This window comes from Phocoena phocoena, chromosome X (assembly GCF_963924675.1).
Source record: "Phocoena phocoena chromosome X, mPhoPho1.1, whole genome shotgun sequence".
Lineage (NCBI taxonomy): Eukaryota > Metazoa > Chordata > Mammalia > Artiodactyla > Phocoenidae > Phocoena > Phocoena phocoena.
The window spans coordinates 60,596,837-60,619,205 of NC_089240.1; the positions used below are offsets into that span (position 1 = coordinate 60,596,837).

Consider the following 22,369-nt stretch of genomic DNA (forward strand, 5'->3'; position numbering starts at 1 on the left):
AATAGCAAAACAGGCAAAAGATTTGAACAGACACTACACCAGGAAAGATGTATCAATAGCAATTAAGTAAATGAAAAGCTGCTCAAGTCATTGGGCATCAGGGAAATGCATGTGAAATACCACTATATATACCCACTAGAACTGCTAAATTAAAAAGACAATACTAAGTGATGGTGAAGATGTGGAGCACCGGGACTCTCATACATTAGAATTTTAAATGGTACAACCACTTTGCTGTACTATTTGATAGTTTTTTAAAATGTTAAACATACAAAGTTAAACATACACCTACCCAATGACCCAACAATTCCACTCTTAGGTATCCCTCAAGAGAAATGAAAACATATGTCCACAAAAAGACTGATTGATGAAAGAAATGTTCAAATATTGAGGTATGGGGAAGTCATTCTGGCTTGAGTTAACTTGAATTTTATGCACACAGCCTGTTTGTGGCCTAACAAACATAGATTGTAACTCTGCTTTAGTTATTAAAGAAAAGGATGCATTGACCAGAAGTAAACAATGTCCATGTTAAAAATAAAGATTAAATGCCTCCCTTCCTGAGATGCCAATACTGATACTCCTTCCATGATAAGACTCCCTTCCCAGGTGCCAAGGCCAGTACTGACTCGCTGTGCACATGCTGATTTGGTTTTTGGTTTGTTTTTGGAAACCTTGAAAGAATGTATCTATGACTTGTTTGATGTTCTTTGCTCTGACCAGATATAAAATTGTGATGAAAACCATGCTTATCTGGAGCAGTTCTTCAGGGTTATCTGAGAGGCTGTCTTCTGGGCTACAGTCCTCAGTTTGGCTCAAATAAAACTCTTTTCTCTTCCTATTATAGATTATTTAATATTTTCGTCAACAAGACTTATATACAATATTCATAGCAACTTTATCCATAATGGCCCCAAACTAGAAAAAAACTGCTATATATCCTTGCGATTGAATGCTACTAAGAATAAAAGGGAATGAACTACTGTTATGCCCCACAACACGAATAAATCTCAGAAATATTATGCTGAGAAAATAATTAGCAGCTCATGGTTTTTGAAAAATCAAAATACTTATACAAGTTAAGAAGGTAACTATCAAGCTATCATATACAATGTGATGAAAGAAATTTTCACATATTGAGGTATGAGGGAAGTCATTCTGGCTTATACATGATTTAACTTGAATTTTATGCTAGCTAAAACAACCTGCTTGTGGCCTATCAAACATACATCGTACACCTGCTGTAATTATTAAAGAAAAGGGTACACTGACCAGAAATAATGTCCATATTAAAAATAAAGATTAAATGCCTCCCTTTTGGGATACCAGTGCTAGTACTCCTTTGATGATAAGACTCCCTTCCCAGGTGCCAGGGCCATAGAGACTCACTGTGTATGTACTGATCTGCTTTCTTTTGAAACTCCGAAGGAATGTATCCCTGACTTATTTGATGTTCTTTGTTCTGACAAGATATAAAACTGTGCTGAAAACCATGCTTCTCTGGAGCAGTTGCTCAGTTATCTGAGATATCCTATTCCAAAAAAAAAAAAAAAGGACACAAAAGAGTAAATGCTCTGATTCCATTTATATGAAGTTCTAGAAAGGTATAATTAATCTTCAGTGACAGCAAGCAGAACAGTGGTCCTCTGGGGCCAGGGGTGGTAAGGATTGACTGCAAAGGGGTACAAGGGAACTATTTGGGGGTGATGGAAATGTATGTCTTGATTGTGGTAGTAATTACGTGGTACATACATTTGTCAGAAGTCATCAAGCTATAAACTTAAAATGAGCTTATTTAGTGGTATATAAATTATACCTCTATATATTTGATTTAAAAAGAAAAAATATAATTTGGCAATAGAAAGGGATGAAATACTGATACATGCTACATTGTGGATGAAACTCAAGAACATTACGCTAAGTGGAAGAAACCAAATACAAAAAGATGATATACTGTGTGATCCCATTCATGTCAAATGGTCAGGAAAGACAACTTTATAGAGACAAGTGGATTAGTGGTTGTTGCCTGGGGGTTGGGAACAGGGAGTGACTGTAACTGGGCATGAAGGATCTTTTTGGGGTGACGGAAATGTTTTAAAACCAGACATGAAAAAAAATTTAAAAATCAGATTGTGATGATAGTAGCACAATGTTGTAAATTTACTAAAAATCATTTAATTGTATACTTAAAGTGAATGAATTTATGGTATGTAAATTGTATTTCAATAAAGCTGTTTTAAAAAGATAATTGACCGTATGGTCCAGCAATCACGCTCCTTGGTGTCTATCCAAATGAGTTGAAAACTTATGTTTACACAAAAACCTGCACTTAGATGTTTATAGTGCTTTATTCATAATTGCCAAATCTTGGAAGCAACCAAGATGTCCTTCAGTGGGTAGATGGATAAACTGTGGTACATCCAGACAATGAAACATTATTCAGCACTAAAAAGAAATGAGCTATCAAGCCAGGAAAAGACGTGGAGGAACCTCAGATGCACATTACTAAGTGAAAGAAGCCAATCTGAAAAGGCTACATATGGTATGATTCCAACTAAGGCAAAGCTATGGAGACAATAAAAAGGTCAGTAGTTGTCAGATACTGGGGGGAGAGGGGAATGAATAGGTGGACCGCAGAGGATTTTTAGGGCAGTGAAACTATTCTGCACGATACTATAATGGTGAATACATCTCATCATACAGTTGTCAAAACTCATAGAATGTACACCACCAAGAGTGAACTCTAATGCAAACTATGGACTTTGGGTAGTAATAATGTATCAGTGTAGGTTTATCAATTGTAAAAACTGTACCACTCTAGTGTAGGATGTTGATCATGGGGGAGGTTGTACATGTGAGAGGGCAGGGAATATATGGGAACTCTCTATTTTCAGCTCAATTTTGATTTGAATTTAAAACTACTCTGAAAAATAAACTCTATTTTTAAAAAGGAAGAAATGAGCTATAAAGCCATGAAAAGCCACGGATGAAATTCAAATGCATATTACTAAGTGAAAGAAGCCAATTTGAAAAGGCTAAAGATTGATTACAACTATATAGCATTCTAGAAAAGGCAAAACTAAGAGACAGTAAAAAGATCAGTGGCTGCCAGGGGTTAGGAGGGAGGGAGGGATGCATAGGCAGGCCACAGAGGATTTTTAGGGCCGTGAAACTATTCTGTATAATACTATAATGGTGAATACATTTGTTAAAACTCGTAGAATGCACAACTCCAAGAATAAATCCTAAGGTAAACTGTGGACTTTGGATGATAATGATGTACCAATGTAGGTTTGTTGATTGTAACAGACATATCATGGGAACTCTCTACCTTCCGCTCAATTTTGCTGTGACCCTGAAACTGCTCTAAATAATGCAGCATTAAAAAGTAACTATTTAGGGCTTCCCTGGTGGCACAGTGGTTAAGAATCTGCCTGCCAATGCAGGGGACACGGGTTCAAGCCCTGGTCGGGGAAGATCCCACATGCCACAGAGCAACGAAGCCTGTGCGCCACAACTACTGAGCCTGCGCTCTAGAGCCCGCGAGCCACAACTACTGAGCCCACGTGCCACAACTACTGAAGCCAGGGCGCCTAGAGCCTGTGCTCTGCAACAAGAGAAGCCACCACAATGAGAAGCCGGTGCACCGCAACGAAGAGTAGCACTGGCTCGCTGCAACTAGAGAAAGCCCGAGCACAGCAATGAAGACCCAACGCAGCCAAAAACAATAAAATTTAAAAAAGCAACTGTTTAAACAAAAATAATAACAATGTATCATGAGATAAAAGTAGAATGCATAACGAGCGGTCCAGGAAGAGAGAATGGAAGTATAATAATGTAAGGTTCTTATACTGTTTGTGAAGTGGTATAATAAACACTTAAAGGTAAACTGATAACTTATAGATGTACACTATCAACCTTTAAGCAACCACTAAAATAAAAAAACAAAGAGGTATAGCTAGGGACTTCCCTGATGGCCCAGTGGTTAAGACTCCATGCTTCCAATGCAGGGGGCGCGAGCTTGATCCCTGGTTGGGGAACTAAGATCCCACATGCCGCTCAATGTGGCCCAAAAAAAAAAAAAGGGGGGGAGGGTATAGCCAATAAGCCAACAAAGGAGATTAAGTGGAATAAAAATAATATTGATTAATCCAAAAGAAGGCGGAAAAAGAGAACAAAGAAGAGATGGGGCAAATAGAAAACAAATAGCAAGACTCAAACCTAACAATCACAAATCAACAATCACGTTAAATGTAGATGGTCTAAACACCCCAGTTACAGGGTAAAGATGATCAGATTGGGTAAAAAAAGCAAGACCCAACCATATGCTTCCTACAAAAAATACTCCTTAAATACAAAGACAAAAATAGGTTAAAAGTAAAAGTATGTAAAAAAAAAGATGTACCATGATAATACTAGTCAAAGGAAAGCTGGAGGGGCTATATTAATATTGGACAAAGTAGATTTCAGAGCAAAGATACCATGAATAAAGAAGGTAATTTCATAATGATAGAGGGGTCAATTAATGAAGAGGACATAACAATTCTAAACGCTTGTGCATCTAATATAAGACCTACAAAATACGTGAATCATGGACTTCCCTGGTTGTCCAGTGGTTATGACTCTGCGCTTCCACTGCAGGGGGTGCGGGTTCGATCCCTGGTCCGGGAACTAAGATCCCACACGCTGCGTGGCATGGCCAAAAAAAAAAAAAAATCCATGAATCAAAAACTGATAAACTTGCAAAGAGAAATAAACAAATCCACAATTCAAGTCAGAGATTTCAATACTCTTAATAACTGATAGAACGAGTAGGCATAAAATGAGCAAGGATATAGTAGAAGTAAATAACACTATCAACCAAATTGACCTGGTTGACATTTATAGAACAGTCCACCCAATAGCAGCAAAGTACACATTCTTTTCAAGTGTACATGGAGTATTTACCAGGATAGGCTATATTCTAGGCCACAAAACAAGTCTCAATGAATTTGAAAGGATTCAAGTCACACAAAATATGAATAATGGAATTTAAATTACCTATCAATAACAGAAACATCTCTGGAAAATCCTCAAATATTTGAAAACTAATCCACTTCTAGACAACACATGGGACAAAGAAGAAATCAAAAAAGAAATTAGAACATATTTTGAACTGAATGAAAATGAAACCACACCGTATAATTCATGACATTCTGCTGAAACAAGTTACAGGGTAATTTTTAAGCACTAAACACCTATATCAGAACAGAAGGAAGTCTCAAAACAATAGCTTCAGCTTTCACTTCAGTATAAAGAAGAGCAAATAAAACTCAAAGAACAAAAATAATGAAGATCAAAGTGGAAATCAGTGAGATAGAAAACAAACAATAGAGAAAAATCAACAAAACCATATTCTTGTACACCAGTGTTCATTGCAGCATTATTCACAATAGTCAAAAGTTGGAAACAATCCAAATGTCCATCAATAGATGAATAGTAGCTAGAAAAGTCGAATTCATGGAGACAGAAAGTGGATTAGAGGTTGGTTTTCAGGGGCTGTGGGAAGAGGGGAATGAGCAGCTATTGCTTAGTGGGTACAGAGTTTCTATTCGGGGTGATGAAAAAGTTTCAGAAATAGACAAGGGCGATGGTTCCACAACATTGCGAATGTACTTAACGCCACTGGATTGTACACTTAAAAATGGTTGAAATGGCAAATTTTGTTATATATATTTACTACTATTTTTAAAAATTAATAATGTAATATATCAAAAACTATTGAATTGTACAATTTAAGTGAGTGAATTGTATGGTATGTGAATTTATATCTCAATAAAGCTGTTAAAAAAAGAGTGCATACTGTATGATTTCATTTATATAAAACTCTAGAAAATGCAAACTAATATATGGTGACAGCTACCTTAACTCACTACCACATTTTCTTTTATCGCCTCCGTTTTTACTAACACTTTTTCAGTTCCCTGACTGCCTCTTTTTGTTAATATTTGCCTTGAGGAGAAAACAGCGGTCTGGGGAGGAGGAAGCGGCCTCACTTTGTCACGGGAAATGTGAAGCTCGGGGACCTCCGAACCGAGGAACTGGCACCCCAGAGATCCTTGATTACCCAAAGGTGTAGTTTAGAAGCCAACGACTTGCAGAGCACGCGGCGGGCGCTAGAACTCCATATCCCAGGAGGTCGCGGGGCACCGGAGGGAGACTGCGTCCGACGACGGGGGCGGGACTCGGTAGCTGCCCGGATGTGGCGCCGAGCCCGCCGAGCCTGCCCAGCCCAGCGAGAGACGCCTGGGAGGCTCTGCTAGCTGCGGTTTAACAGCGCGGGAGGACGACTACTTTGCCGGGTAATCCTTATGGAGAATCACCTCCCCGCCAGGCGGCCCCCTCATCCGCTCTTTTCTCTTCGAGTCTCCCCATCCCCGGGACGGTTACCTTAGTATATGAGCCACTCCTTGGATGGAAGGGATTTGAGAGTGGGATGAGTTGTATGTATAGCGGGGGAGATCGAGCCAGCTCTTCCTATTTGTGAATCCGACGTGAGGCACCTCTCTGTCCCAGGTTCACGAGTCCATCTGAAGTCCCAGAACCAAGGACCCTTGGTGGAAAGGATGTGAGGGAAAGGCCGAGCGGGCTTGCGGTGGCTATCGATGGGTCACTAGAATTGCCTCCCTGGTTAAGTTTCCAAGCGCAGGATAGTCTTCCCTGGCTCCGGGTTGGGGAGTGTTCATATGGCTTCCTTCGCCCTGGGGTGTCTTTGACTGGACTTGAACCAAAAAGTCAGTCTTCAATGTGAAAAAGCTTCCCGGATTTAGTAGATAACTAAGTTGCAGAAAGTAGTAAATAAAAATGAGGGTCTTCTGCTGAATTGTCTTAGTTTCAGAAAGTTAGAGTGATTTCAAGTGGGTTTGACTTTTGGAAAGGGTGAGACTTGGGGGGAGAATGTGCTAGAAATAGTAATACTCTGAGCTACATTCTTGTCTTTACTGCTACTGGGTCTTTTTTTAAAATTTATTTATTTTTGGCTGCGTTGGGTCTTCGTTGCTGCGCACGGGCTTTCTCTAGTTGCGGGAGCGGGGGCTACTCTTCGTTGGGGTGCGCGGGCTTCTCACTGCAGTGGCTTCTCTTGTTGCGGAGCACGGGCTCTAGGCGCCCCGGCTTCAGCAGTTGTGGCACAGCGGCTTAGTTGCTCCGCGGCATGTGGGGTCTTCCCGGACCAGAACTCGAACCCGTGCCCCTGCATTGGCAGGCGGATTCTTAACCACTGCGCCACCAGGGAAGTCCAGTTATGGGGTCTTTTATGTTGTGCCTCTAACCTAGGACAAAAGTGACTGCTGGGAAATGTACATGTGAAGAAGGATGCTTTGTCAGATGAGAATGGAAGATTTAGAAGAAACTGTAATTCCAAGGTTAAAAGTGAATGCCTTCTGAGGTGTTGGTCTCTGCAGCTCCAGGCCTCTTCCAATTTCCAATCCTAGAGGCATATTTAATGATCTCTGAGCTGAGGTGATGTCTACTTTACAGTGCTACTATGAAGCTTAAATAAGATATGTGAAACTATTTTACACAATGCCTGTAACAGGCTCTCTCAGTTTTTAATTTCCCCTTGTTTCCTCATAGCAACTTATTTTTCTCTGGACCATGCTTTACTGTGTATTATTGTTTACCTTTTTATAGAAGTCCTGCCTTTACCCTAAGACTATAAACTTCTATCATCGTTCTTTTTTTTTTAAACCCTTCTTTGAGTCTCTCCTAGCAGTGCATTGTGCATAGTAGTGCCTGGGAGAGTGTGTGGATAGTGGTGGTGATGAGGGAAAAGCTGTGGGTGATCTGTAACCGGACAGCATTGTGCTGGATGCTGGAGCCGAACGAAACAAGCTTTTCTCATATGGGTGATAAACAGAATATTTGCCTCTCTCTTGTAACTCCTAGCCTTCTCTCAGAGTTCCCAGCCCTTTAAAAAGTATTATTTTTATTTTTAGTATTTTTAGCCATTTTAAAGTGTACAGTACAGTAACTATATGCACATTTTTGTGCAATAGATCTTTAGAATTTTTTTATCTTGAAAAACTGTAAGTCTATACCCCTTAAACAACTACCCATTTTCCCCTCCCCCTGCCCCTGGCAACTACCATTCTACTTTCTGTTTCTATGAATTTGACTATTCTAGATACCTCATATAAGTGGAATCATGCAATATTTGGCTTTTTGTGACTGGCTTATTTCACTTAGCTTAATGTCTTCAAGGTTCATCCATGTTGTAGTGTATGAAAAGATTTCATTTTTCTTTTTAAGGCTGAATTATATATATATATATTTTTTTCTTCTTTATCCATTATCCATCGATGGACATTTAGGTTGCTTCCACCTCTTGGCTATTGTGAATAATGATGCAATGAACGTGGGTGTGCGATTATCTCTTTGAGATCCTGTCTTCAATTCTCTTGGATTATATTTTTTAGTCTTATTTTTAAACTTGTTAAATATGGAGAATTTCAAATATACACACAAGCAGAGAAAATCGTATAATGGATATGTGGGCTGAATGAATGAGTCAGCTGTACAAAGCAGCCCCCCCACTTCTGCTGAACCTTCCCTTTCTTTGAGAGTTTGCTATAGGTGAGGATGTTTTGGTTTTGTTCAGACCTGGGATGTTCTAGGTGCATTTCATCATGTAGGCCTGGTATTTATTATATATACCAGGAGTACTGGTAGACGTAAACAAGTAGAAAAGAGTGTAGATGGCTCTTCCTAGTTATAGAGGTGAGGAGCTGAACTTGGGATGCAAAACGGTCTTTGTGCCTAAGAGTTTTGCTCAGGTTCAGCAACCCCCTCAGATGCACTGTTGTCACTTTGAGCAGAGACACCGGATGATACCTAGAGGCGGCTGGAAAGATGAGTTGTACAGGGAGTGATTGCTATCAGAGGCAAAAGAAATTAATCCAAACTGGGAAAGTCAAGGAAGGCTATTCTCAAGGAGTGTGGTGGTGACTTTGCCCTGTTTCCATTGACCTTGTGTGTTTGATCCTCATGCGTATTCCTAGATGGAAAAAGACAGCTATGGTCAGTGAGTCTTCTGGGATGATTGCCTACTAGAGCTGAATCAGGCTCTGGACTTTTAGCTGTGGGACCTGTGCCAAGGAAAGGAAGCCTTCTAGGTGGAACGCCTCACTGGGCAGAGCTGGCTGTATGAGGAGAGAGCTACCCCTAGCGGGCCTGTGCGAAGCATGCTGAGAAGGCCAACTTTTTTATACCTTGACCCAAAATGAGCTGTTTTGTTTTGTCTGGTTTTTGTCTATGATATGGACCTAATGTAGACCTTAGCTAATAAGACAGCAGGATGGGGGAATGTGTCTATTCCCCCACATTCCCAAGGTGAGAAACTAATTGATTCTCAAATTTTTTTCCATAATCAAATACATATGATAATGTGTCCCCTTTCCTCCATGTTCGGACACTTGAAGTTAGTGCTGTGAGGATTGGATCTGAAATTAGGGTACTAGTTAAGAAGCTAAAGAAAATGGAGTGCTGTGGAGGCACTGACACAGTAGGGCATTGACAGAATATTAATAAGGGGATACAGACATGGGAGCTCATAGTAAACATGCTCCTTGGAGATCATCTGTGTTGTACCAGTAACTCGCAAATACTTGATTCATGAAGAAATGGACGAGAATATAGTGGTGTTATGACCTGTAGTTTTACTCAGATAAGGTCGGAAGGGGTGAGACCCCCTGGTTTGTCTAGCATTGTACTCACATTGTAGAACTTTTGCCTTCCCCGGCAGATTAGTAATTTCTGTGAAGTCATAGTAGCTTATAACACTTAATGAGTACTTCCTATGTGGCAGGCACTAATAAGTACAGCACATGCATTCTTTCATGTAAGCTTCAGGTTAAAAACTTGCCCGACTTTCACAAAGCTTAGGAAAAGAGAGGACTGGTTTTGACTCCAGGAGGTCTGACTTCAGAGTCTTAGCCACTTCTCTATATGGCTGAGTCTGACTGGCCTACCTTTCTCTCCAATATTATGATGTCACTGTTTTTCAGGAACAGAGTGTTCCTTTGCTGAGTCTATAGCCACAGACGCAAAGTAAGAGACATGTTTCCTTTCGTTTCAACCTTGGGAACCTTCTTTCTATACCAATTTTTTTTTGTTTTTTAATTAGTTAACATTTATTTAGCATCTGCTATATTTTAGAACCTTTGATACTGTATATGCAGACCTTATGATGATACTGCAACATAAATACCTATCTTGTTGGGCTCACAGTCATTTTTGAGAGTCTGATGACAGCTTTGGATCTTCTTTCCAGAAAAATTTCCTTATGCACATAATATTGCACACAACTGCAGAGGTGGCTTCTAGAATCTACTGAAGCTTATCCTCTAGCAGTCCATGGACTCCATGGTAAGAATTCTTGCCCTCTGCAACCTTTCGCAGCTGACTCTTCCATAGTGTTAAGAGGCCAGGCAAGTGGCGGTGGCGGTGGGGGGGTCTCACCTCCTTTCTTTCTTCTCAGAGAGAAATGTTTATACGGCTTAGGCTCCCTAAATTAACCAGACGTCTGTGAACATTCTTTCTTTCTCTCTTGTCTGTAGGACTCCAAGGGAAGAATGCAGACGATTAAATGTGTGGTTGTAGGAGATGGGGCTGTAGGTAAGACCTGCCTCCTCATCAGTTACACAACAAACGCCTTTCCCGAGGAGTATATCCCTACTGTCTTTGACAACTATAGTGCCCAGACATCTGTGGACGGCCAGATCGTCAGCCTGAACCTGTGGGACACAGCTGGCCAAGAGGAGTATGACCGACTGCGAACACTCTCCTACCCCCAGACCAATATCTTCGTCATTTGTTTTTCCATTGGCAACCCATCTTCTTATGCCAATGTGAGGCATAAGTGGTACCCAGAGGTCTCCCATCATTGCCCCAATGTACCTGTTTTGCTGGTAGGCACCAAGAGGGACCTGCGAAGTGACATTGAGACAGTGAAGAAGCTGAAGGAACAGAGCCTAGTGCCCACAACTCCTCAGCAAGGCACTTCCCTGGCTAAGCAGGTGGGGGCTGTGAAGTATCTGGAATGTTCAGCCCTGATGCAGGATGGGGTCCATGAGGTATTTTCAGAAGCTGTCCGGGCTGTGCTTTACCCTGCCACAAAGAAGAACAGCAAGAAGTGTGTCCTCTTATAGCTTTTGGGGTGCTGCTTGGGGACTACACCTAAGGAGAATAAGGGGGAATTCCTTTGACAGCATTTAACAATGCCAGTGTGAGCCACTTATCTCTTCCCCTGGAAACCCTAGACTCCAGGTTATTCAGCTTTTGGAGGAACAAGGAGAGGCTAGTTTGCACTTGGCTGCTTTGAAGTTTGGTCTGAACCTTTTGGAGGAAGTTTGAGAGAGTGAGTGTGTGTGTCTCTCCTGTCGAAGTGGTAAGAGGAGATGCCACCAAGTGCTGTTCTTTTCTGTCTTGGCCAGGCCACGACTAAGCAGAGCAGCCTAGCACTGTTGTTTGTAGGCTTTTGCTTGGCTGTTTAAAATCTAATTTCAGCGTTCCTGGCTGTATTTACCGTTGAGCAAGTGCCTCACAGAAGGACAAGGTTCTCCAAATTTTCAAATCATTGCCTTAAGCTTTCTGATATACTAATTTTTGGAAACCATCTTATGTGTGATTCCTGGGTGTTCCCAATGTTGACATGCTCTTTCCATTCTTGAGAGGAGATGTTTTTGCAATAATGGTTAAGCAGCATTTCTAGAGTTCTGTGAGATGGTAATAGATGTTTCTTAAAAGGGTTCTGTGGTCAAATAAGGCAGGAACCAGTGATTTAAATAATGCCGAATAGTTTCTTCTACTGCAGGAAGTTATAACTTTTAATAAGTATGCAATATTTCCCAAACTTATTTCACTGAACTTTTGTTTTTTGGCCCCATGCAACACCTATTAACATCTCTGGGAACACAGTTTCAGAGATGCTGGATTACAAGGGACTGGGAATTCTCATGGCGGAGACTGTGAAAAAAGCATACTGTGGTCCTGTTCTTTGTGCTGTTTCCCTCTTCATTGCCTTTGAGAGGAATGTTTACCAGCCATGGCCTTGTTATTGGTTCCTCTTCCATCCTCAGGAGGTGGGTTTGGTACTTAGTCATGATAGTATATTGGCTGTGGGATCTGATGTTCAGATCTGCTCTTGGATTCTGCTAGCACAATAGGCACAGTGATGTGTAATGAACAGTCCCTCTGAAGAGCTGTGTCTCTGAGGCTTCTGTGTGGCTCTTTTTTCTCTCATCATCCTTCCGCTTGAAGGAAAGACCACTGAAGATTAACCCCCCTAAATAAAACCAATGAAACGACCAACGAAATAAAATGTCCTGCCAGTCACTGTCAAGGGGTTCTGTGATTCCCTCTGATACTTCTCTTCTGCTGTCATTCCTCTGAGTCACTATAAAGACTACCTTGCTCTCTTCCCGTTCCTCCCGCCTCTGTGTATCTCCCTGTGTGTTTGTTCAGCCCTGTGTGCCTTTTGAGGTTGCTCCAAGAGAGCTGGGGTACGTTGGGTTTCCAGGCCGCAGGGCTGTCGTCGCCCTTGTGGTGGTGTTGCTGGAGTTGCTCAGCCTGCTCTCAGGGTGGAAGGAGTCAGATTCCATATCCCAGCGGGCCTGCTGCTCCTTCTCCCTAGTTGTATTTTTGACCTTCTTCATTTGATATGGAAGGAAACCTTAACTTCTCTACCTGGCAAATAGTGGTTGACAACTCCACCGTGCACATATCCTCTCACCCTGCCAGAACAGCATGGGATTTTTGAGAGTTTGGGAAATGGAGCTAAAACTCCCCTTGGGGTGGGTGGAGTGCCTGAGCTTCGCTCTGGAATCATCATGCTGTTGCTCTTTGACGGGATATGATCAGAGTAACCTCAGGCTAACTGAACCTCCTGAATAGGGTTGCCAGATAAAATACCATAATTGTTTAGTATAAGTGTGTTCCGTGCAATATTTGGGACACACTTACACTAAAAAATTATTTGCTGTTTATCTGAAATTCAAATTTAATGGGGCATCCTGTATTTTTATTTGCTAAATCTGGCAACCCTACTCTTGGAGAACCTGGAAACTGGACGTCAAATATCAAGTATTGACAGAAGATAAAAGGTTATGTAGGGACTTCCCTGGTGGTCCAGTGGGTAAGACTCTGCGCTGACGATGCAGGGGGCCCGGGTTTGGTCCCTGGTTGGGGAACTAGATCCCGCCTGCTGCAACTAAGAAGTCCGCCTGCCTCAACTAAGACCTGGTGCAGCCAAAATAAATAAATAAATATTTTCTAAAAATGGTTATGTAAATTCTCTATTCTTCCTCCTTTTCTTCTGGTTGCCTTTCCCCTCACGGTGGACTAGTGTTTTGTTTTCTTTTTCCTTCATGACTGTACCTCCACTTCACATAGTACTTCACTGGTGTATATTTCTACACTGCTGATTGTCTAAAGCTGTGGAGGATCCAGGATGAATACTGTTGTCCAGCGCTTGCCTTCTATCTCAGGTCCAATGTACTGTATCTGTTTTCCAGTGTGTGACTCAGGGCCTCCTGGGGGTGGCAGGGATTCTGTATGAGAAGTGAGTCAACTGGAAGAGGGTGAGGGTGGACCTCCTCAACTAAGGCCCAGTAGCACTTTGGAAAGTGGGGCTGCTGTTACAGTAACGTGGCCACCGTAGAAGTCAACTGGCTTCTGGGCACTGTGCCCACTGCCCTTGGGTAGAGTCACTGGGTTTTCCCAAAGGCAGCCAAATGAAAGTGTATTCCAGTCTCAGGATGTTCTGATTGATGCCACCTTGGGTGCTCACAGGACTTCACGGTTCAAAGGGGTTAGAAACATGGCTGTCACCTGGGTCTCTGGGAACTTTCTATTTAGCTACTGAAATCTTTTAAGTTGGCTTTTAATTTAATAGTGCCTCCTGCTCTCCCTTTGCCTGGCAAATTCCCAAATGTAAGCCTGGGTTTAGTTTGGGCAAATTTCTGTCCTCTAATAAATGGAGGTGTGATCCACTAGTCTGAGAGAGTGGTTTTGTATTGGTCTGATTTAGTAGTCTTAAGCATACACTGACATCTTGGTTTTTATACTTGAAAGGAATTTGTAGGAAGACTAACATGCTAATATCACTTTTAAATTATTCATAAGGAAGGGTAATACACTTTTCTGATTTTACTGGGTCCATTGCTTTCTAAAAATCAAAGCAATTCCTCACCACCACCCCTTTGCTTTGTTTCTAAATGCTTTTCAGCTTGCAAAGGATGAAATAACTATAATTGTCATACTGCACATGGCACCTATGTGTAGCTGTGCTTATTTCTCTACATCAGATAATCAGGGTAAGGAACTGTCTGCCCTGCTAACATTGATTGTCTAGTTCCTGCCCACCCCCTACCTATTCATCCCCAGGATTTAGCTTCATTTCCTGGTTTGCAATAATGACAGACCAGTTAGTTCCCTGTTGGTGATTTTCCTCACTTATTACACTACATTCAGTAAACAATTACCAAGCTCCTACTGTGTTACAGGCTTGACTGTGCTAGGGGCTGGGTTGTGAAGATAAGATATATCATTTAATATTTTTTGCCTCTTCCAGTTATCTCAGAAAAATCTTCCCGTTTGTTATAAAAATGAACTAGGGAATTCCCTGGTGGTCCAGTGGTTAGGACTCTGTGCCTTCACTGCTGGGGGAGTGGGTTCGATCTCCTCCCCCCAAAAAAAACACAAAGAACCCCCCCCAATCCTGGCTGGCAACCGTAAATAGCGCTGGTGAGTAAAGAAGTGCAAAACCATGTTTTGTTTTTTTAAAAACAGCTTTATTGAGGTATAATTTACATACTGTACAATTCACCTATTTCAAGTGTACAATTTAATGATTTTTAGTAAATTTACTGAGTCATGCAACCATCACCAAAATTAAGTTTGAGAACACTTCCATCACCCCAAAGAGATTCCTCATGCGGTTAATCCCCGTTCCCACCCCCAGCCCTAGGCAACCACTAATCTTTGTCTTTTCTGAACATTTCATATAAACGGAATCAAACAATACATGGGTATATAACGAAAAAGAAGAGATAAGAACATACTCATTTGCATATATTTTCAAAAAGAAAAAGGAAATACAAATAGCAAATCATGCTGTACATCTGAAACTAATGTTAATGTCAATTACGCCTCAATTGAAAAAATAACAAACGAAGGATAAACCAGAAATTAATGAAAATGGTTACAGGGAGTGGGTGACAATGGGCAGAGAGCGTAGGCATGGGAGCAAGACTTCTCTGGAAATAGCTTTCTAAATAGTTTTGACTTTGAACCATGTAAAAGTTTACATTTTTTAAAAATAAAAATTTTATAAAATTTTTATCCTTTTTATTAAAAAGGACAATAAAAGCAAATCCTAAAGTTGAATACAAACGGAAACAACTCCACAGAGGAAAAAAAAAGATTCACGTAATTTTTAATAGGATATAGTCTAAGGACAGAAAACTGCGAAGAACTTCTGAACCTTACTTAGGTTAATTGTTGGTAGTGGTATTGGTCTTGTAATTCTGCAAAGAGTAATATATTGGTGTTAGGAACCACAGTTTTCATTGTAAGAGAAGCAAGATACAAATATGAAATGGGGAACGGCGAGGGAGAACCCTGTGGTATTAGATTTGAATCGAAGGTATTAGTATAAACTCATTCATTTAAAATTTTTCTCTCTCTCCACTGAAAGGGCCTACAAGCAATGATGACCCAGTTTTGTTTTAAAAAAAATATTTATTTATTTGGCTGTGGCGGGTCTCAGTTGTGGCACGCGGGATCTTTAGCTGCAGCACGCGAACTCTTAGTTGCTGCATGTGGATCGAGCCTGGGCCCCCTGCATCGGGAGGGCGGAGTCTTAGCCGCTGGATGCCCCCGTTTCTAAACACCATTCCCCACTAAAAGGAACCAGGGCTCCTTGGAGAAATGGCTTATATCAGATCCAGGACAGGGAATGCACAGAGTGAGCCTGGAACATCTTGTGCCAAAAAGCAAGGAAGTGCTCAAAGACTAATTGGGGTCATGTCAAAAGGACACAGGAGCCAGAGTGAAGTGGTAACCATTGGACAAATCTGTAACAGTTTGAAGATCAAAAAGGATGATGATGGTGTTAGATTGTAACACATTAAAATAAAAATACAAGAAAGGAGATAAGAAAAGGGAAAGTTCTTTACTGAATAAGTCCAGTTAATAAATGTAGAAGGAATTAAGAATTAGAAAAATCACCCTTTTGCACTCTTCCAATGTAATTGATTCAGGCAAGGATCATCGACGGATGCTAAAACCTTTGGGTGCAAGGGCGATAGGGAACAGAATATTCACAGAATTTCAAAGTACCACCCCATAGGTTATTTACTTAATACAAAAGGAAAAATGTGTCATTGCGACGGAGAGATCTGGTGGACACCTTTTTGAAGTGATCAAATTTAGCATCACCAACATTGGGACAACCTGACATTGTGCCTTCTGATGACCGGTAAGATATTTAACCGGAATCACTTTGAAGAAAAGATCAGACGAATTCAGCATATAGAATGTTTTCAAGACAACTTCCCTGGATTCTTCTAAATACGTACGGTCATGCAACACAAAGAAAAAAGCTGGTCGATTCTGGATTGAGAGACTAAAGGGAGATAAACAAATACAATGCATGAACCTTGAGTGGATCCCGGATTGAAATGTAAAATGCTCCAATTAGGACAATTTTGGAAATTTAAATACGGACTGTATGTTAAACGATATTGAATTAATGTTAAGTTTTAAATATGTGCTAATGGTATTGTGGTTGTGTAGAAAAAAGTATTTTTAGGGGTGAAGAATCACGATATCTGTAACCCACTTTTAAATGGTTCAGGAAAACAAACCTAGCAAAATGTTAAAACTGTGAATCTAGGTGAAGGTTCGCCTGTTCGTTTTATCTTTTAGTTTCACATTTCCCGAAAAAAAAAAGGGGGGGGGGGAGGAAATCCATTTCTAAGGGTAAATTTCAATTCAAAACAACTAACTGCAAAGGTACCTTTGGCACACTGCCAGTTTCTCTTTGGAACGAAACAGCACAGGAGGAGACAACATAAACGAGAAAAACCGGTTCTAATCTTTACTTCCGTGTCCTGTGGCGTGGTTACCTGCGGTTACCAGTACGTAGATCACGTGACCTAGGAAGCACTCTCCCCCCCAGTGCCCTGAGACAGCTCCTGCTTAGATAAGTGGAAGGGGGCGGGAGCGAACGTTTTCTCTGACTAACCGCTTTTCACAGATCCAGCCTCCTGATCGCGTATAGTCCAATCAAAAGCCTCTAGTCATGTAGTGACACCAATTCTCCTTTCTCGTAGGACTGGCGGCCTTTCCGGTTCTGTTTTTCTTTATTCCGCATCCGGCTGGTAGGGTCACTGAACTCTGTGAGTCACTTCTGGTCGACATGACAGTTTATTTCCGGACTATGGGACAGGGCTGGGGTTTCCTCTTCCCCGTAGTGGCTGCCCGCGTCGACGCCGCCATCATGTCAGACACGGACAGCGATGAAGATTCCGCTGGAGGCGGCCCATTTTCTTTAGCCGGTTTCCTTTTCGGCAACATTAACGGAGCCGGGCAGCTGGAGGGGGAAAGCGTCTTGGATGATGTGAGGGGATGGGCGTGGGGATAGAGCTGGGGGTGGATCGGCTAAGGAAAAGGTGGAGTGACGAGAGTTGAGTGGTCTTAGGAACTGGAAAAAGAGGGCGATGCGGCCGTCCCCCAGTGAGAGGGCGCACTTAACGTACGCGAAGAGGACCGGAGAAGCGGTTGCCATGCTAGTAGATTGTGCAGTAACGGAGAGCGAGGGGGCTCAGTTTGGGCGAGGGTGGAGACGAGAGAGGAGAACAGTAGGCAAGCTCTGGGACGTCAGCGGCGCTGATATGGGTGGCTTTGGAGCTAGTTAGATGGAAAAATAGCAGCTTAACCTAGTGAGAGTGCTTTCAAACCTTTGCTACGAGAACTTTGGAGATTATTGAAACTGCGTTTGTGCCATCGCTGGCTAGAGGTGGCTCTAGAGCGAGAGGACAGGACCTGCACCAAATCACGTGGTTCAGGTCCCAGTTCTTAGAACAGCCAGTGTTCAAACTATCCAGGGCAGACTCCTTCTGGTCCCAGTGCACTTCTTACATAGTTTTCCCACCGTTCACTGACATTCATGAAATAGTTTCTTGCGCCTGACACTCACCTAGCTTCATTTAAGTTCGTCTCCCCAAGGAGAAAATACCAATATTCCTCATTCCCTGCAACACACAATAGAGACAGCGGTAAAGTTCTTGCCTTGCGTTCTCTGATCGGAATGACCTCAGTTTCCTTAGCCTTCGTTCAGGCAACTGCTGTTCCGCTTATTTAGTCTTGGTGGGGATTCCTTGAATAATCTTTCCTTACATTAGTTTAAAGGATGGTGATGAAATTGGACATGATGTGTTAATAAAGATCTGATCAATGTGGAGTTTAGTGGAAGATGTACTTTACAGTTCTCAGATATGATGCTGCTTTTAGCACGCTGCCGAGTCGTTTTTCAGATGGATTTATAGCTTTGTCGTGGATCTGGGAAATAAGCCTTGTGGTGTGGCAAACTTAGGTTTAGGTATTGTCTTTGATTCTGGTGCTGTCCCTTTTTCAGGAGTGTAAGAAGCGCTTGGCAGGCTTGGGAGCTTTGGGTCTGGGCAGCCTGATCACTGAACTCACAGCAAATGAAGAATTGATCGGGACTGATGGTGCCCTGGTAAATGATGAAGGTGAAGTCTGGGTCATGGGGAGTAAGGTGGGGGAGGAGGCTAGCCACTTACTGTACATGTACTTTTCAGTGGGAATTATCTAAGGGAGCGAAAGTTTCTTGCTCTTTGTTTAGATCTACCCCCCCCCCCTTTTTATTTTATAGGATGGATCAGGAGTACAGAAGATGCTGTGGACTATTCAGACATTAATGAGGTAGCAGAAGATGAAAGCCGAAGATACCAGCAAACAATGGGGACCTTGCAGCCCCTTTGCCATGCAGGTGATTCTTTGGTGCCATAAGTAAGAGCACTCCAGTACATTTTCTTGCTGTGTAGTCCAGTTTGTTTCTATCCAAGCTTTCTGTCATTGTTTCTGCTCTTTATGTCTTTGCTTCTCTCCCTTTGTCAGCTCAGTTCCAAATAGCTGCTGTCCTCTTTTGTGTTCTGGGGCAGCGTTACTATACTCAGGCTTTTATTCCTCATACTGGTTAGTCCCAAATTCTTGGTGAATGCCAAATAAGGATGATAATTCTTTTCTTCTTATCATCTGGTATTTGAGTACCTATGGGGTTTACAGTACTGTTTTAGATGCTATTTAAGCTCAGTCTTTGCCCTCAAGGAATTGGTAGTTGAAGAAAGATTAAGTGTGCTATGTTGTATATAAACAAGCACATGTATTTATCGGGCTCAGCTTCTGTTAATCACTCACTACCTGTATGCCGACACAGTGCGCCTAATGCTTGCTCACAACATGGGTTTTCCTCCTGGTATAAGGTGCTACATTATAGAATCAAAATGTCAGAGTTTGAAGGGGTTTTAGGGATTATTCTTAACCTCATCATAGATACGGAAACCTGGAACTTCAGAAAACTTGAATAAAATGTGGAACTTTATCAAAAGTTCTGTAGTTACTAGTGGCAGACCTTGACTAATTCAGCATTTCAGTTTATTAGGCATTGAGCACCTGTTATGTGTTATAAACTGTGATAGTAAAGTACAAAGATAATAAAATCCATTTTCTGATTTTTGAGTAGCTCGGCTTTGTGGTCTGGAACCTAGACTTGCTGATCCTAGTTCATTCTTTCCACTGCCCTGTACTACCTTTCACTGTTTGGGACTTTTGTATGAAGTTGTTCACTGTTAATTCATTATTCATCTCTTTGAATTAGATTTCAGGCTGCTGAGAAGTATAGGTAAAACCTTGGTAAAGAGCTGAACTTAGTTTCTTCAGAGCCAGTTAATATATTTGGATGCTTTTTATATAAAGAGGATTAACTGTACCACATACACAAGAAGTAACCTAGAAAAATAGAAGATACAGGCCTTACTTTCAGGGATATGTTATCATTTGGGGAAGGTGAGATAAATGACTGCAAAACATAATTATTCATAATAAGACATAAACCAGTTGCCAGCTTATATTTCTGCATAGAGTGTTATACTTAATTTTGAAGGGCTGCCGGACTAGCTAAGTCAAAAGCATAACTATTTGTTTGAGCACCCTGACTTAGGCTGAGGGGGAGGTGGTAGCAGATCTGATTTTTCAGGGCATGTTATAGTTTTCAGTTTTGGATTTGTTGTCTTGGCTAGGGATGGTAAGGAAGAGGATAGGTGGGGGGTTCTTAGTTGGGTTGTGTGAGCTGGCCTCCTGGAAAAGGAGGATGCTGTATTTGATAGAGTCTCAGTACTGTGGGAAGCTCATTTCCAAGTTCTCTTGTCCTCTGAGGGTACCTTCATCTATGCCCTTAGCTTCCTCCTTCCCTGGCATTGGCCCTTTCACACGGCTTGATTGATAAGGGTGTTTCTTTGGAATAATTAGAAGTAGATGGAGGTCATTAGAAGAGGCTTCATGGAGGTGAATTTTGAGTAAAATTTTGAAAGATAAGGTTTGATGAAGAGGTCGCAGCAGGGCATTGTGGTTTGGAAACATGGCTTGCATAAAGGTTGGGAGATAGAAATAAGCAAGTAGTGTGGGGGGAATTGGCCAGCAAGTTTTCTTGGAAGGAGTGGAAAACATACACCAAGTAGTAAGAACCAACCACAGAGCAATTTGACAGCACCTTTATGTACGCATTATTTGGGGTTTGCTGCCATAAAGGATTGTAAACTGATATAGATTGTTGAGTAAGAAGCAGGATGGTATAATGAAAAGAAGATGGACTTTGGAGTCAGAATGTCATAGGTTCAAGTCCCAACTCCATATTTAGTTTGACCCTGGGAAAGTTGCTCAGTCTCTGAGGCTTGGATTTCTCATTTGTAATAATCCGTCAGTTTTCTTTCTGCAATAAGTGTATTAATACCTACCTCATTAATAGGACTTTGGTGGGAATTCAAGTTCATTATCACATGGTATGAAAGCACCTACATAGAACAGTGTCGTGGTGGATGCTCTATAAATGTTAGTTGTCTTTCCTTCCTAAATGAAAAGTGATGCTTGTTGCTTTGGGGTTTTGATTAGAAAAAGGGTGAAGGGGCAGACTAACTTGGAGACAGTTCTTGTGGGCTAGATGTAAAGTTATCAAAAGTTATCAAGGTCTGGAATAGGGTGACAATTGTGGAAAATGATAGGCAGTGTCAGACTTGAGAGTTGCTGATAAAACATCGGTAGAACTTGGTGAGTGAGCAAGCGTGTTGGAAAGACACTTTGTTGTTAAACCAGGCTTGAATTCTGACTTTGTCACTTAAAACTGTATGACCCTAAGTCACTTCGCTTCTGTATCTCAGAATAATTCCTACTTTGTAGCATTATTGGGAGGATTATAGATAAAATAGGTAAAAGTACATGGCACATAATGGGAGCTCAGTGAATAGAAGTTGCTATAATGACTACTATTAATGATTGATTGGAAAAGGTGTGTTGGGGGTAAGAGATTGATGAAGGAGACAGGAGGCTAAAATCATAAGCTCGGAAAATGAGGATGGAGGTGGTATTGATAGTAACAAAAGGGAATTTAAAAGAGTTGAAGGATATTTCAGTGTGATACGGAATGCAGTTGTTGAATATATGAATGGAAAAGCTCTTCAGGCAGCAGAACATGCAGTGCAATTGTAGAGGGGCTAAGTCAGGGCAAGACTTAACAGATTTGAGTTTAGTCTGGATAAAGGTGATTCTTTAGAAAGGGAATGGAGCGTGTATAGAGGAATAAAAGCATAGTGTTCAGGACTAAGTATTGAGTGATGCCACTGGTTAAAGGGTAGTGAAAATAACAGACTACAGAAGGTAGACAGAAAAAAATGTGTCAGAGACTTGGGAGGTGAGGAAAAAGTCCAGTCTTAAGCTGACAGAGGAAAGAAGAATGTTCAATTCAGTTATGAGATTGAGTAGCATGAAAATAAAGGAACAGGGTTTGACCAGGAGAAGGAGCAAAGGTTTTAAACAGTTCTTGGGAGCTTCCTAAATTCCTGTGTGAGATATACATGGTGTTCACAGCACTTGGCAATATGGTGCCATCTCTTTCTGAAGGCAGAAACTGTATCTCTTGTGTGTTGTCAAGGCATCTGCCTAGTTCTTCATGTGGTGCTTTAAATTCTTGAACGACAAGGGAGCTCAAGGCTGTTGTGTGACATTCTGGATATTGAGGAGATCACTTTCTTGGTTT

General features: G+C 41.5%; 2 protein-coding genes across 4 annotated transcripts in view; both read left to right on the forward strand.

The window, feature by feature from the left end:
- Nucleotides 1–10,610: 10,610 nt before the first annotated feature.
- Nucleotides 10,611–11,186, forward strand: LOC136142564 (rho-related GTP-binding protein RhoG-like). The gene has a single exon (XM_065900810.1). It carries the CDS (start codon nucleotides 10,611–10,613, stop codon nucleotides 11,184–11,186), a length of 576 nt encoding a protein of 191 aa, XP_065756882.1.
- A 6,353-nt stretch (nucleotides 11,187–17,539) lies between these two features.
- TAF1 (TATA-box binding protein associated factor 1) overlaps nucleotides 17,540–22,369 on the forward strand; it is an 89,140-nt gene continuing 84,310 nt past the window's right edge. For all 3 annotated transcript variants that reach the window (XM_065901357.1, XM_065901358.1, XM_065901359.1), the window contains exons 1-3: nucleotides 17,540–17,659; nucleotides 18,677–18,791; nucleotides 18,935–19,051. In XM_065901357.1, coding sequence (XP_065757429.1) covers nucleotides 17,540–17,659; nucleotides 18,677–18,791; nucleotides 18,935–19,051 — 352 coding nt within the window. The remainder of the gene's footprint in view (nucleotides 17,660–18,676; nucleotides 18,792–18,934; nucleotides 19,052–22,369) is intronic.

Bases quoted from the DNA above. Each gene is read 5' to 3' on its own strand.
- LOC136142564 (XM_065900810.1), top strand. From the start codon at position 10,611: ATGCAGACGATTAAATGTGTGGTTGTAGGAGATGGGGCTGTAGGTAAG.